The 15,213-nt window shown below is 41.3% G+C and overlaps 1 protein-coding gene across 1 annotated transcript in view; it reads left to right on the top strand.

Moving 5' to 3' along the window:
- LOC136863448 (carboxypeptidase B) overlaps positions 1–12,514 on the top strand; it is a 59,873-nt gene extending 47,359 nt beyond the window's left edge. The window contains exon 6 of the mRNA XM_067139854.2: positions 12,280–12,514. Within this exon, the coding sequence (XP_066995955.2) occupies positions 12,280–12,455 (176 nt within the window). The 3' untranslated portion in view covers positions 12,456–12,514. The remainder of the gene's footprint in view (positions 1–12,279) is intronic.
- Positions 12,515–15,213: the final 2,699 nt, after the last annotated feature.

Below are 15,213 nucleotides of genomic sequence, written 5' to 3'. Positions count from 1 at the left end.
TACAGTCCATTTGACCTCTTGAATCTAATCTACTAACTAATGTATCTCGCTGGAATCCCATAAGTTGAGACTCACTGTAATAATATTTCGGAATCCCAAATTGCCCTCTATGAAACCCGTCAGTAATTCTGCAAAGACATCTCTTGTAATCAGAAAGCATACTTTCCCAGAACACAACACGCAAGACATGTCAAGGTGACTGGCCTATAATTATCTGCTCAATGCAGAATCGTGCAAAGAGGCCCAGCCCATGAGCTGCTTCGGCAGCAGGCTGCAATGGGCTTTGAAAGGCTCGAACATATTAAGTCCATGATGTCTTCGCACGGGCCGGTCTGGGCCAGCGCTCTGTCATTCGTATGCGGTGAGCCAAGGACAACGCTGTGGTAGTTCTATGGGCTGGCCACTTCAATGTGTACAGTGTACTGCGTGTCAGCAGTGTGCGTTGCATTACGGTCGAGTGGAGCCAATCAAATTTGCTGTGGTTTTCAGTTTGACTTATCCGTCTATCCTGTTATCGGAAGCGAATGTGGACTGTAGTTCCAAAAGAAAGGAAACCGTGGCAAAAATCGTGAAGTAAAAAAAAAAAAAAAGAAATAACAAACGAACTAAAAACCGCATAATACAAGACTTCTGAACCGGATCCTAAACTTAAAAGTCGTATTTGGTTGGTATTCAAGCCTGCAGTTGACGGTGATGGGAAATACGTTAATTTTGTGTGCTGTACGATCTGCAGTGAACGTTATGTACACACTAGCAGTTACCCGCGGCTTCTCGCGTGGATTTCGTAATTTGATAAAAGTACTCGTTCCTCGGCACTGTACTAAGACATTGTCTGAAAATCCCTGAAGTATAAAACCTCACAGAAAAATTGAGTTTCATTTACCCCAGAAACTCTTTGTAAACCAAGTGTGTGGTATTGCCTTTTGGGGCTGAGATGACCATGCGACATAGAACTGTACACGTGAGAACGTCTTCTCTCAAGTAAAAAACAAAAAGGTTTCTTTTTAAAGGAGATTACAAATACATATTTCCACATCTGTACATCTTCAGGTTTTGAGATATAAGTATCCGCATAAATATAATTCAACCCCTTTTTCAGCCCTTCCTCCACCCCCACCTACGTGGATTTTCCGAAAACAAAAATGAGTGACATGTTTATTTATTTTTAAAGGACATTCCAAGTACTAAGTTCCATGTCTGTAATATGTAAAGGTTTTGACATACACTGTAGATTAGGGCCATCCAAACGGCGCTCCCCGAGCGCTAGCGCTCAGTCGCGCTCTAAGCCAGTGCTCCGAGCGCTTTTGAGGGAAGGTAGTTTCGATAGTGGTGGGAGGAGCTTGGCTGGCTGAACGAGCGGTCTGCCCACCACGCCGAAGCGAACAGCCGATCCATCAGTAGCTAGTGTAGCCCAATACGCTTTGTTGACTGGGTGTAACTAAATCAGTTTCGCAGTTGTCATGACTGGACATCATACAAAAAAAGAAAAAGAAGGAGTGGTGAAGCAGCAGCCTTTAAAGTAGAATGGGAAATTTCATTTTTCTGTACAGCTTATAAAGGACATGCCAAATTTTTAGTGTACCACCGAGATTTAATGTATTTTTAACGCAATTTGGAAAGGCACTACAGTGCCAGCCACAGGGATGATTACGGTGATTTGACAGACGTCAGTCGCCAATTGAAGTTGGAAGAATTGAAAGAAAATTTCAAGCGCCACTGTTCTGTAAGTATTATTGGTTTAATTTTTGAACGCTTGTTTACAAACGGGAATGAAGAAATGATTGAATTATCTGAAGAACACTAAAATTGTGACTTGCCTGACAGGAGATAGAGGAGAGTGTGGTTGGTGGACCAGTTTTACGAGCAAACTACAAATGTTCGCTGCGAATTGCCAAAGCTGGGAAACCCTTCGCGGAAGGGAATATAATCAAGGAGTGACTAATGGACGCGGCGGCATGTATTTGTCCTATGGAGCTAGTTGAAAATTTGTTAAAATCTCTTTTTCTCCTCAATCTGTGACTCTCAGAATAGACGAAATGGCCGTTGATATGGAACAGCAATTAATGGAGAAGGCAGCACATTTTGCATCCTTTTCCATCGCCTTCGACGAATCAAGCGACATTGCGGACACAGCTCAGCTCGTTATTTTCATTCGAGGGGTGGATGACGATCTTCGGGTCACCGAGGATTTCCTAGACTTGGTAGCTGTCAAAGACACCACTACCAGTTTCGATATTTCCCAAGCAGTAGAGTTTGTTTTTGAGTCAATGGGACTAAAATGGGAGCGTTGACGAGTGTAACGACGGATGGAGCTCATGCTTTACGTGGTCTTCGCACGGGGTTCCTCAGCTATGTAAAATCAAAAATGGCTGAGAGCGGTAGTACCTTAATGGCGGCGATCCAGTGCTTTATACACCAGGAGGGAATCTGTGCAAAAGTCGCCAAGCTTAAAGACGTAATGGGAACAGTTTTGTGAATGGTAAATTTTCTTCGCTCCCATGGATTCACGCACCGTCAATTAAAAGAGTAGCGGGTGAGTTGGCCGTGCGGTTAGCGGCGCGCAGCTGTGAGATCGCAATCGAGAGATAGTGGGCTCGAACCCCACTGTCGGCAGCACTGAAGATGGTTTTCCGTGATTTCCCATGTTCACACCAGGCAAATGTTGTGACCTTAATTAAGGCCACGGCCGCTTCCTTCCCATTACTGGGCCTTTCTTGTCCCATTGTCGCCATAAGATCTATCTGTATCGGTGCGACGTGAAGCAAATAGCAAAAAGAAAAAAAGAAAAAGAAAGAAATTCAAGGAGTTCTTGGATGACATCGAAGCGGAGTATCCGGATATCCCGTACCATGCTGAAGTAAGATGGCTGAGCAAGGCGAAGGTGCTTTATCGAGTTTTTTGCGTGCGGAATGCAATAGATACTTTTTATGACATGAAAGGGCGGTCCGAAGTTCTTTTGCGTGATCCTAACTGGGTGGCGGACTTGGTCTATTTAATTGACATTACTGCCAATCTGAATACTTTGAACACTTCGCTTTAGGGCGAAAAGCACAGTATCTGCGATTTGGTGGAAGCAATTCAAGCGTTGAAATGAAAATTGATTTTGTGGGAAAAACAGTTGCATGCAAGGAACACAGGACATTTTCCATTGCTTGAAACAGTGAAATAAGGTGTTGACTTTGATGAGTACTTGCAGGTAATTCGCCAATTACAAGATGAGTTTGAAAAGAGATTTTCAGAATTATCAGAACTCCAAGCGGTGTTAGATGTATTTTTTCGACCATTTTCTCTTAGTGCAGACAGTGCTCCACAGATATTTCAATTAGAGTTGCATGAACTACAGTGCAATGTTCTTCTTAAGGACCGCTTTCTAATGTCACGAAGTTCAGGAGAATTTTACAGCGGCTTTCCGCAAGAAGAATACCCCCTTTTATATAAACATGCAGGTAAAGTTCTGTCAATGTTCGGCTCAACGTACATTTGTGAGCCTTTCTCTTCGGTTCTTAAGCTTACCAAAAGTAAACATCGTGCAACGATGAGCGATAGAAATTTGCGCAATTGTTTAAGAATAGTTGTACCCAGAAATATTGTAGGCCTACTCAATTTGGAGAAGATTGTTTGCTCCAAAAGTAAAAGCTCGTAAAACTGACTGAACAAATGTCTCTCGAGGGCTCTACTACCTGTTCATATTGGTAAAATTTTGTTGAATTTTCCTCCCAGATATGTTCAAATTTCAGTTTTGAATAAATCACATTACTGTATTGTTTACTTAACAGTTGATTTCGTTTCCTGCATATTCCACACATCGAAGTACCTTTCGATTTGTATATGCAGTACATTTGTTATGGCAAAACAGCCCTATCAATGTGATGTCAACAAACCCACAAAAGCCGTCGGACGCATGACTGTACGTACGTATCTAGTCAGCGCGGTCCGAACATCGTCCGTCTCAGGTCTCTTCGCTAGTCCGACTGCCGCTCTCGGTGCGCAATAGCTGGATGGCTCTGCTGTAGATATACCGGTACTCATTTTTAAAATTCACCTGCTTTTTCAATTCTTTTCAGTCCCTTAAGTGGTTTTTCCGAAAACAAAAAATACGTGTTTATTGATAAAGGAGCTGCCAAATACCTATTATCACGGCTGTAACATCTTCAGTTCTTGAGATATTTGCATCCTCATGAAAAGAATTCAACACCTATTTCAACGCCCCCCCCCCTATTCCGAAGTTAATTTTACCCCCAAAAATGAGTGGTTTTCATTTTAAAATGTGATTTCAAATACCCATTTTAACCTCTGCAACATCTTTAGGTTTTCTAGATATAAGTATCCTCATACAAATAATTCAACTAATATTTCATTTTCCAAAACCAAAAGAAGACGTATTTCTTTCTTCTTAAAGGAGACTCTAAATACCAATTTTTACGTCTGTAACAACTTCAGTTTTTGAGAGATCAGTACCCTAATAAAATTAATTCAACCCCCTTTTCAGCCCCTTTTACACTCCCCCCCACCACGTAAAGTGGTTTTTCAAAAAACAAAATATGCCTGTTTTTTATTTTAAAAATATTAAAAATATCAATTTTCACATCTCTAACGTGTCAAGTGTTTGAGATATACTGTAGAAGTGGTCATCTTAAGAATTCACGCCAACCCACATTTCAGTCCTCCCCCCCCCACTTCAGTGTCTTTTCCGAAAACAAAATAATACAACTCTCTTTATTTTTAAAAGAGATTATAAATACCACTTCACGTCTGTAATATGTCAAGTTTTTGAGATATATTGTAGATATGCTCAGGGATTATGTGTACAAATGTTGGTAGAATCCTGGAGCTGGCGTTGCCATGGTTACGGGAGTTCATTTCCTTATCCAATTCCGAGAGCAGGGGTAGTGTGGCACCAAAATCTCCATAACGGTCGGTTTAAGGGCCTTAAAACATGGTTTTCGGGCCCGTAGGGCTTGCCGAGATTTGTTCTTCGGGTCAATGGGCTTAAAATGAGCTTAGTCTCGTCCTTGCACGACAAATTCGATATTTCGCCTATATTAGCCTATTATTTCTTTATATCCCCCGTCGCCCCCCACCTCGAATTGTTTTGAAAATAAAATACAGCCCTTGTCTATCAGGGATAATGTATATTTACATTAGTAAAAGGATTTTTAGAATCGGTCCATTAGTTTCTGAGCTTACCCTCCAGATATACATTCCAGATATGCGCTCTCTCTTTATTATATTAGTATACTGTGGATTACAGGAGTCGGGCTGATTTTGTCTTTTTATGATTAGATTAAAAACTTACGATGAACGAGGTGTGCTTGAATGACGAGCATTCTAATGTGTCCGTGTCATCAGACTCCACGACTATGCCACAACCTGCCAAAGTAATGAAGTTCTCTTCGTGGACTGACGTTCATGATGCGCCTATTCCAACAGATGAGCTGGAAAAATATTTAAAGCAAAATTGTGGAATGGGAGAAAATCGATATAATGTCCTATTGGAGAACAAATGGACAAAACTATTCAAAATTTCACTAGATCGCTAAGAAAGTAATATGTATGCAAGCATCAAGTTCAGCTTCAGAGAGAAATTTCAGTTCAGCGGGCTTCATTCTCTTCTACAACCAGACAATTGCTGATGCTCTTCTTTTCATTCACAGTAATTCCACTCCACCACCATTAACAATGACTAATAAACTACGCACACTAAGTAAAAGCTATGTTCAGGTTTTTTGTTGGCATATTGCACGTCATTTCTGTTTGTATTTTATTTTGAGGTAAACGCGAATGAAGTCCTATAAATATGCTTCGTGTTATTTAGATTCATTTTCAGTTAACTTGATTGCAAATGAATATTAGTTTATAACAAAGTTTCTGTTTGTTTTCAATTGTTGTTATTATTATTATTGTTATTATTATTATGATTATTATTATTACAGTTCAGGAGAAATCTCTACCGTTTAAATTCCAAATGCGATTAGCCTACTTTAAAGTATGTTATTAGCGTACGGAAATTCGTAGAGTGAATGATCCGAATAGCAGTGTGACGTGAACACCTCGTGCACGGCGCACACGTTACTGTGGAGAAGTACTCAAGGTTATTCTACTGAGTCCGCCTAGTGCGGTGGACTGCGGTGGGCTGTATGAGCCCAGTACTGTGGGCCAGTACGCTGCCGCGTCAGAAGAGAAAGGCACTGCACGGGCTGGGCTGCCGGAGCCCGTTGGTTTGAAGTGCTGCGCGGACAGCGCGGTGGGTCTGGCTGCAGGACTCTAACTCAATGTTTCTCACCCTTTGCTGGGGCTGTTATAGCTACTCCCCATTCATCTGGTGTAGATTAAATTAGATGTCGTCTTTGTTGGTGGAGAAATTATGGGTCTGGGTCCTTTCTTACACTTAACAACTATACGTACCTACATAGTACGTACATACATACATACATACATACATACATACATACATACATACATACATACATTATCATTAAAGCCCGGTATTCCTTTCAGCGTTCAGTCTGCAAGCCTCTGTGAATTTACTAAACATCGCCAAAGTCCTCTATTTGCAACTATGGCTGTGCACTCATTTAGGTCTCTACCTCTTATCTTTAAATCGTTAAAAACTGAGTCTAACCATCGTCGTCTTGTTCTCCCTCTACTTCTCTTATCCTCAATAACAGAGTCCATTTTTCTCCTAGGCAACCTATCCTCCTCCATTCGCCTCACATGACCTCACCACCGAAGTCGGTTTATGGGTACAGCTTCTTCCATTGAGTTCATTCCTAAATTAGCATTTATCTCCTCGTTCCGAGTACCCACCTGCCATTGTTCCCACCTGTTTGTACTAGCAATCATTCTCGCTACTGCCATGTCTGTTACTTCTAACTTATGAATAAGATATCCTGAGTCCACCCATCTTTGGCTCCCGTGAAGCGAAGTTGGTCTGAAAACAGACCGATGTAAAGATAGTTTCGTCTGGGAGCTGATTTCCTTTTTGCAGAATACTGTTGATCGCAACTGCGAGCTCACTGCATTAGCTTTACTACACCTTCATTCAATCTCACTTACTATATTACCATCCTGGGAGAACACACAACCTAAATACTTGAAATTGTCGACCTGTTCTAGCTTTGTATCACCAATCTGACATTCAGTTCTGTTGAATTTCTTACCTACTAACATCAATTTATTCTTCGAAAAGCTTATTTTCATAACATACTCATTGCACCTATTTTCAAGTTCCAAGATATTAGACTGCAGGCTTTCGGCACAGTCTGCCATTAAGACCAAGTCGTCAGCATAGGCCAAACTGATTACTACATTTCCACCTAAGTGAATCCCGCCCTGCCATTTTATACCTTTCAGCAGATGATCCATGTAAGCTACGAACAGCAAAGGTGAAAGATTTCAGCCTTGTCTAAACCCTGTAAGTACCCTGAACCAAGAAATCATTCTATCATCAATTCTCACTGAAGCCCAAACTATCAACATAAATGCCTTTGATTGATTTTAATAATCTACCTTTAATTCCATAGTCCCACAGTATAGTGAACATCTTTTCCCTCGGTACCCTGTCATATGCTTTCTCTAGATCTACGAAACATAAACACAACTGCCTATTCCTCTCGTAGCATTTTTCAATTACCTGGCGCATACTGAAAATCTGATCCTGACAGCCTCTCTGTGGTTTGAAACCACACTGGTTTTCATCCAACTTCCTCTCAACGACTGATCGCACCCTCCCTTCCAAGATGCCAGTGAATACTTTGCCTGGTATACTAATCAATGAGATACCTCGATAGTTGTTGCAATCCTTCCTGTTCCCTTGCTTATAGATAGGTGCAATTACTGCTTTTGTCCAATCTGAAGGTACCTTACCAACACTCCATGCTAATTTTACTACTCTATGAAGCCATTTCATCCCTGCTTTCCCACTATACTTCATCATCTCAGGTCTAATTTTATCTATTCCTTCTGCTTTATGACAATGGAGTTTACTTACCATCCTTTCCACTTCCTACAGCGTAATTTCATCATCATCATTTTCCTCCTCCCCATGAGCTTGGCTGTTCGCAACACCACCAGGAAGATCTCCTTTTACGTTGGGGAGATGTTCAAAATATTCCCTCCAACTCTCCAGAGAATCCCTGGGATGTATTATGAGTTCACCTGAGTTACTCAAAACACTGTTCATTTCCTTTTTCCATCCCTTCCTAAGATTCTTTATTACTGTTCAGAAAGGTTTCCCTGCTGCTTGACCTAGCCTTTCTTGGTTATTACCAAAATCTTCCTTCGACTTCCTTTTGGATTCAACAACTATTTGTTTTGCTCTGTTTCGTTCATCTACGTTCAAAACCCTTTCTGCCTCGGCCCTTGTTTCACGTCATTTGTGATAAGCCTTCTTTTTACGTTTACAAGCTCCTCTCACTTCATCATTCCACCAAGATGTTCGGCTTTTTCCATCTTTAAACACAGATGTTCCTAGGCATTCCCTTGCTGTTTCTAGTACAGCATCCCTGTATGCCACCCATTCTCTTTACATATCCTGAACCTGCTTACTGTCTACTGTTCGAAACTTTTCACTAATCATATCCATGTATTTCTGTCAAATTTCCTTGTCCTGAAAATTTTCTACCCTTATTCGTTTGCAGACAGATTTCACTTTCTCTACCCTAGGCCTAGAGATACTTAGTTCACTACAGATCAGATAGCGGTCTGTGTCATCGAAAAATTCCCCTGAAAACTCATTTATTCCTAACAGATTTCCTGAATTCGAAGTCGGTTAAGACATAGTCTAATATGGATCTGGTACCCCTAGCCTCCCATGTGTAGCGGTGAATAGCCTTATGCTTGAAGAATGTATTCGTAACTGCTAAATCCATTCTAGCACGGAAGTCCAGCAAACGCTTCCCATTCCCATTAGCTTCCATATCTTACCCACATTTACCAATTACCCTTTCGTATCCTTCAGTTCTATTTCCAACTCTTGCATTGAAATCGCCCATTAGTACTATTCTATCCTTGCTGTTGACCGTGACCACGATGTCACTCAATGCTTCATAAAACTTGTCAACTTCGTCCTCATCTGCACCCTCAAATGTTGAATACACTGAGACAATTCTCGTCCTAATTCCTCCAACTGTCAAATCTACCCACATCATTCACTCATTTACGTGCCTAACAGAAACTGTGTTGCGTGCAATAGTATTCCTGATAAACAGCCGTACCCCAGACTCTGCCCTTCCCTTTCTAACACCCGTCAAGTACACTTTATAATCTCCTATCTCTTCCTCGTTATCTCCCCTTACCCGAATATCACTTACTCTTAGTACATCCAGATGCATCCCCTTTGCTGGCTCAGCCAGTTCTACTTTCTTTCTTATATAAGCCCCGTTAATATTCAGAGCTCCCCATCGAATTCTATTTTGTTCGCCAAGTTGTTTCCAAGGAGTCCCTCGCCTGTCAAATGGGAGTGGGACTCCGTTACTCCCATAGGTCCGAAGCTCTTAACAACTTAAATAATACAACAATGGATGATAATAATAATAATAATAATAATAATAATAATAATAATAATAATAATAATAATAATAATAATAATAATAATAATAATAATAATAATAACAGGCAGGAAGTCATTAACTCTTAAACTAACCCGAAAACATTATTATAATATACACTGACTGACAGAGCAAATGCAACACCAAGAAGGAGTGGTTCGAAAGGGATGAAAGTTGGGGAAAAAACAGAGACGGCACGGACGAATAATTGATGTTTATTTCAAACCGATATGCAGGTTACACAATGCGCACGGCATCGACTCAGTAGGATGTAGGACCACCGCGAGCGGCGATGCACGCAGAAACACGTCGAGGTACAGAGTCAATAAGAGTGCGGATGGTGTCCTGAGGGATGGTTCTCCATTCTCTGTCAACCATTTGCCACAGTTGGTCGTCCGTACGAGGCTGGGGCAGAGTTTGCAAACGGCGTCCAATGAGATCCCACACGTGTTCGATTGGTGAGAGATCCGGAGAATACGCTGGCCACGGAAGCATCTGTACACCTTGTAGAGCCTGTTGGGAGATGCGAGCAGTGTGTGGGCGGGCATTATCCTGCTGAAACAGAGCATTGGGCAGCCCCTGAAGGTACGGGAGTGCCACCGGCCGCAGCACATGCTGCACGTAGCGGTGGGCATTTAACGTGCCTTGAATACGCACTAGAGGTGACGTGGAATCATACGCAATAGCGCCCCAAACCATGATGGCGCGTTGTCTAGCGGTAGGGCGCTCCACAGTTACTGCCGGATTTGACCTTTCTCCACGCCGACGCCACACTCGTCTGCGGTGACTATCACTGACAGAACAGAAGCGTGACTCATCGGAGAACACGACGTTCCGCCATTCCCTCATCCAAGTCGCTCTAGCCCGGCACCATGCCAGGCGTGCACGTCTATGCTGTGGAGTCAATGGTAGTCTTCTGAGCGGACGCCGGGAGTGCAGGCCTCCTTCAACCAATCGACGGGAAATTGTTCTGGTCGATATTGGAACAGCCAGGGTGTCTTGCACATGCTGAAGAATGGCGGTTGACGTGGCGTGCGGGGCTGCCACCGCTTGGCGGCGGATGCGCCGATCCTCGCGTGCTGACGTCACTCGGGCTGCGCCTGGACCCCTCGCACGTGCCACATGTCCCTGCGCCAACCATCTTCGCCACAGGCGCTGCACCGTGGACACATCCCTATGGGTATCGGCTGCGATTTGACGAAGCGACCAACCTGCCCTTCTCAGCCCGATCACCATACCCCTCGTAAAGTCGTCTGTCTGCTGGAAATGCCTCCGTTGACGGCGGCCTGGCATTCCTAGCTATACACGTGTCCTGTGGCACACGACAACACGTTCTACAATGACTGTCGGCTGAGAAATCACGGTACGAAGTGGGCCATTCGCCAACGCCGTGTCCCATTTATCGTTCGCTACGTGCGCAGCACAGCGGCGCATTTCACATCATGAGCATACCTCAGTGACGTCAGTCTACCCTGCAATTGGCATAAAGTTCTGACCACTCCTTCTTGGTGTTGCATTTGCTCTGTCAGTCAGTGTAAGTAGAACAAATTCTCGCCATTTACAGTAGCTCTGAAACTAATTCTAATGCCGGGCTGAGTGGCTCAGATGGTTGACGCGGTGGCCTTCTGATAATAACTTGGCAGGTTCGATCCTGGCTCAGCCTGATGGTACTTGAAGGTGCTGAAATCCACCTACTCATGTCGGGACTAAATTCCAACACCTCGGCATCTCCGAAAATCGTAACAAAGTAGTTAGTGGGATGTAAAGCAAATATCATTATTAGTACTAATTCTAATTACATTATTCTAATCCATGTGTAATGATAATTGACCATTCACTCATAAATATATACCTTGATCATTCCACAAGTCAGTTTGATGGATCAAACTAGTACCTTCGGCAGTCCACCATAAATTTGTTAAGAGAAGTCCCGTCTCTAATGCCGGGAGGGAGGGAATTAGCAGCAGGGATTGCAAAAGAGCGGTTGTAGATAGTGTGGTGTGTCTTCTCTCTAAGTCCTCACATACACACTCACCTTCTTAATTAATGGTCACTGGAATGTCCTTCCTGGAACCTGTTTCTATCTTAAATTACTTATACATATCCTGCCATTTTTCTCTAAAATTCATATGACTGCTAATTATGTTTGGCATCATGTCATTCTTAGATGACTTTTCTTTCGTGCTAAATTTTATTTCCTAGTAAGTTTTCTCAATCACACCTTGCTTCCACAACTATTCTAACTCTATTTCCTTCTAATATTAATCTCTTTATTTCTTTTTTACAATATAGTGCTTTTGTGTGCACTTTACCACCTTTAAAGGTACATTCCTATTGTCACACAGGCTCTTTACATTCTTGTTTACCGCTTCTCACTGATCATAATTACATTTTAAATTCTAACCCATGCCTTTATTTGCAACCATTCACTATTGTCAAATAGTCCTATGTTTGGAAACTTCATTTATTTCACATTTAATTTAAATATGTCAAAAACAGCTTCTTGATCACTATAATTTCAGTGTTGTTATGATCTAGTTTTAATACAGAATTGTATGGTATATTTTATTAAGGCTGTTTTACTTCCTGGTGGTATGAATGAGAAGGGCTGAATAGGCCATATTTTGTATTTCATTGAATTCAAAATGCATTCTCCTTCTGGTAGCATGATTGCTGAGCGATATTTGAATAAAGATTCTACAGATTTTGAAATATATTGTTCTATTTTCAGGAGGTTCAGATGATTGGGCAAAGGGCTCAGCTGGAGTGAAGTATGCATACACTGTAGAATTACGAGATAGAGGGAGGTACGGATTTGTTCTTCCAGCCCAGTACATTGTTCCAACAGCCAAGGAAGCATTTGCAGCTGCAAGAACAGTTGCAGAAGCAGTTTTGGCATTGAAATGAGAACATTGCAGCCTGTAATATTTATTTATTTATTTATTTATTTATTTATTTATTTATTTATTTATCAATGTGCATTTAATGAAAAAAATAAAATTACCTTGAAACATTGAACTGTACTTATTTTTTGTGTGTTCTTGAAAAAGACGTACGTGACACTTTAAAGAATCTTATATATCAATCAATCAATCAATCAATCAATCAATCAATCAATCAATCAATCAATCAATCAATCAATCAATCAATCAATCAATCAATCAATCAATCAATCAATCAATCAATCAATCAATCAATCAATCAATCAATCAATCAATCAATCAATAGTGATCTGCATTTAGGGCAGTCGCCCAGGTGGCAGATTCCCTATCTGTTGTTTTTCTAGCCTTTTCCTAAATGATTTCAAAGAAATTGGAAATTTTTGAACGTCTCCCTTGGTAAGTTATTCCAATCCCTAACTCCCCCTCCCATAAATGAATATTTGCCCCAGTTTGTCCTACTGAATTCCAACTTTATCTTCATATTGTGATCTTTCCCACTATTATAAACGCCACTCAAAAGTGTTCGTCTACTAATGTCATTCCACGCCATCTCTCCGCTGACAGCTCGGAACATACCACTCAGTCGAGCAGCTCGTCTCCTTTCTTCCAAGTCTTCCCAGCCCAAACTTTGCAAAATTTTTGTAACACTACTCTTTTATCGGAAATCACACAGAACAATTCGAGCTGCTTTCCTTTCGATTTTTTTCCAGTCCTTGAATCAAGTAATCCTGGTGAGGGTCCCATACACTGGAACCATACTCTAGTTGGGGTCTTACCAGAGACTAATATGCCCTCTCGTTTACATCCTAAATACCCTCATAACCATGTGCAGAGATCTGTAAACTTTATCTACAATCCCATTTATGTGATTACCCCAATGAAGATCTTTCCTTATATTAACACCTAGATACTTACAATGATCCCCAAAAGGATCGCACCGACACAGATAGGTCTTATGGCGACGATGGAACAGGAAAGGGCTAGGAGTGGGAAGGAAGCGGCCGTAGCCTTAATTAAGGTACAGCCCCAGCATTTGCCTGGTGTGAAAATGAGAAATCACGGAAAACCATTTTCAGGGCTGTCGACAGTGGGGTTCGAACCTACTATCTCCGGAATAAATCGATAAATCAAAAAGATCCGCATCCCTTATATAAATTGCTTGTCCAAACACCTCCAGTCTGCAAACGACAACACCCACAAAGATATCAAAATACACAGAACTGGCAATAGAAATACAACGCCTGTGGAAACTAGAATCAGTCACCACAGTTCCAATAGTAATATCATGTACCGGTGTTATTCCAAAAAGCTTGCACAGCTCTCTGGCCGCATTAAACCAGCATCATCATACATACGTTGAACTACAGAAAGCCACCCTCCTGAGCACTTGCCACATTGTGAGAAAGTTCCTAGGAACGACCTTTCCTCTGACTTACGCCGAACAACATGAAGTTCCAGGCCGCAGTTCCAGTAATACTGAAGAACAGGTTCCCAAAACGGGGAGATAAGAAGTTGTTTAGCGACATCATCTGTGCATATTTATTGTATACATGTCTATATTGTAATTATTTCTGCTGTAAATATTTGTAGATATACTGTATGTACCTATAGTCTCATAATCAAGAGGGTGACTCCTTGCTTAGAACGAGTCTGCCCATTATGTTACCGGCACAAGTCGAGCCTTCCTAAATTGATGTAATAATGATGATGATGATAATAATAATAATAATTATAATAATAATAATAATAATAATTATAATAATAATAATAATAATAATAATAATAATAATAATAATAAATGCCCAACTTTCTCCAGTCATCAATGAAATTACAATTATGGAATTTCTTTTCACCATAACGCTTCTACGGTTATCAGTCCACTGACGGTATCATTCGAAATAGGGTAATAGTTTGAACATGTAGAGAGGCGAAACTAATAGTACTACGAGTAATAACATAAATAATAACATGCGTGGCCAGAACCAGAAATAATTATGTTTTGTTTGTTAAATCTGAGAAGTTTCATGATCGTTGTTGCCTCAAGAGAACGCAGTGCTGAATTTATTAGCCCCCAGAAACATTTCACTATTAGGGCAAATAGTGTGTGGCTACAACACTGGAAGCTCCGTTAAGGATTGATAACAACGAGATATCTCGGTGATGTATCCCACAGCTCACTTCAGATAAATTTACTCGTAACTGATAACATACAATACAGAATGCTGAATGACCTATTCGTATGAGAACGCGAAAAGACACAAGCGCAGATAGACAAATACAGTAAAATGTAAATATAATTTTAAAATGAATCCATCTACTGTACTTACATTATCAGCAATGTAGAGATTTCAAGACAGAGGTGGAACGTTCATCTCCTCCATTTACAGACTGCTTGAGGTATCTTCGTCTGAAGAGTCACCGAAGTGGACGATACGATAACGGGTTCGATGTCGTCCTGAATTGCATCAGCCTTCCACATATCGTCCTCAGTTTTCTTAACGTGATTCACATAATTCCTCCAGTTATCAGGTGTGACACGCTAAACGTTCCTCAATTAATCTCTGCATTTATTTCACTTTGAAGTCCGTATTATGTAAGCTCACATAATATTTCAACTGAGCCAATACGAGTTCAATGGGGTTTAATTCGCAGTGGTAGGGGGCAGCCGAAGTACTGGGTGTCCTCTTTCTAAAGCAAATTCATCTATCTTATAGTATTTTCGC

Source organism: Anabrus simplex, chromosome 2 (genome assembly GCF_040414725.1).
Source record: "Anabrus simplex isolate iqAnaSimp1 chromosome 2, ASM4041472v1, whole genome shotgun sequence".
NCBI classification, from domain to species: Eukaryota; Metazoa; Arthropoda; class Insecta; order Orthoptera; family Tettigoniidae; genus Anabrus; species Anabrus simplex.
This window is presented reverse-complemented; position numbering and strand designations above follow the sequence as displayed.